This window comes from Poecilia reticulata, unplaced genomic scaffold, assembly GCF_000633615.1.
Source record: "Poecilia reticulata strain Guanapo unplaced genomic scaffold, Guppy_female_1.0+MT scaffold_1589, whole genome shotgun sequence".
Lineage (NCBI taxonomy): Eukaryota > Metazoa > Chordata > Actinopteri > Cyprinodontiformes > Poeciliidae > Poecilia > Poecilia reticulata.
The window spans coordinates 518-2448 of record NW_007616321.1 but is presented as its reverse complement, the minus strand read 5'-3'; the positions used below and the strand labels follow the sequence as shown (position 1 = coordinate 2448).

Genomic DNA, 1931 nt, shown 5'->3' with positions numbered 1-1931 from the left:
CACCTTTGCTAAAATGTAAGCATGGAAAGAAAACTAGTTTTGTCTTTATAATGAATGTTTTTATCTGAAGTTCTATTTCAAAATATCCTTATTCTTACAGCTATGTTAGGATTAGAAAGTGCTGACAACAAACAGGAAAACGAGGTGTCTGATATTGAGACTGTCAAAGTGGAGCCTGCTGTCTTCCATATCTGCGGTGCCTCACAGGCCAAAGTWGATGCAGCCAAGAWGAAGATAAAAGACCTGATATCTGATGAACAATGCAGCATAGAGATAGCGGACAACGACATCTTGAACTTCTCCTCTGCAGACTGTCAGCGCATTCTTCACATCCAGATGAAGATGAGTGTGAGCATCAAAAATCAAATCACTAATGGCCAAGTCTCTGTCATCATTGAAGGCCTCAGTAAAGATGTGGTTCGAGCCAATCAGGAGATAGCTAATATGCTGAAGAAAGTGAGAGGAGAGCAGGAGCTGAAAAGGAAATTGGAGCTGGCTGCCACTGTGGCAGACTGGCAGTATCAGCAACATGGGCTTCCATATCAGAGTTTTGATCAGATGACCAACTATGAGCTTGAGCATGCGTTGGAAAGGGCAGCACCCACTCTAAAAGTTACCATCTGTGGCTCAGACTATACAGTCCAGATGCCTAAAGGACCAGCCACTGACAACAAGGGAACCATCCTGCAGATAAGACGAATTGACAAATTCCAAGGTATTTGAGCCACACCTAGGATGTTGTTTCACATTCTGTCCCCAAAGTATGTAAAAGGCCATTTTGCACTGGAGGGCTGGGCTGGGTTCAAACCTAGGTCCGGTGATTTTGCACCAACACTTAGAGCCTCTTCCCAAAACTCTAGACAAGGGGCACCAGGAGAATATCCTGTAGCAGCGGTTCACCTGCATCAGGCGCACTAAAATGCCTCCATAATTCCTCAACGCACTGTAAGCTTCCAGGTACAAGAGGCATTTTGTTCAGAGTCCAGGTCAGAGATGACATTTTTACGGACTGATATCTATTTCCACCCTATGTACTCTATGCATAAAATCAAAAATGTCTATGCTTCTGCAACAAAGTGATTGTGTGTGAATTGTAATCTGTCAAAATGATGGATGACTTCCAGGTTTTCCTGTCATTGTTTAAAAAAAAAAACGGTCAAAGTTGAAAAATATTCCGTTAACACAAACCCTGTTCAGATGAGATTTTATTATTGACTGAGTTACAAGGTGAAGTTGAGGCAACTCTTTTCAGGTCTCGGGGAGACGACCTGGGCAGGAATTTGTTTGATATGACGATCCCCACTTACTTTCGATGTAATACTCTGCTCAATGCAAATAAAACCAGGGACAATAGGGCTGGGGCTACTATGGTCAGACTGGTCCAGCCTAGTCATTCCAGTGCAAAAAAGATTCAGGTGTTTTTCTGATACACTAAATATGTCTTGTATTATGCTACAAATTACTCATTTTCTTCCTTTTCTAAAATAATTTGAAGAAATGACAACATGTTTTCTTTTTTGTAGGCGAAGATGTTCCTGAGTTTTGGGATACCATGCCAGATGGAAAAACATGTCATGCCGTCCCTATCCTGGATGTTTCTTCAGAGTACGCAGAAGTCCTCAATCTCTTCAAAGCCACATGTAATCAAACCGTCACCAAGGTAATATAATTTGTAGTGTTTTTATCATGATTTTTAAAAAATATTATGCCATTTTATCTAGCCTCAGCAACCATGTAAACCGATTGCCTACTTGTGCTCATCAACTGGTTGTATAATTGAATATGAACCTGTGTTTTAATGAGTTTGACCCTCTGGATTATGTATTGACCCTTTGCAACTCTGTCAACTAATCACGCTGAGGTGCCAAAAGGGTCATTGGAAGTGAGGGGAGAAGTATTGAACAGAGTGGCTGTGATTATTTTCCCAAGAG

At 41.4% G+C, this 1931-nt stretch overlaps 1 protein-coding gene across 1 annotated transcript; it reads left to right on the top strand.

Annotated features, from left to right (window-relative positions):
- Positions 1-6: 6 nt before the first annotated feature.
- Positions 7-1660, top strand: LOC103461454 (poly [ADP-ribose] polymerase 14-like; the record flags this gene model as incomplete). Its single annotated transcript, XM_008403754.2, has 3 exons — positions 7-15; positions 101-715; positions 1524-1660. Coding segments are annotated over exons 2-3 (750 nt in total), but the record flags the coding sequence as incomplete, so codon positions are not given.
- Positions 1661-1931: the final 271 nt, after the last annotated feature.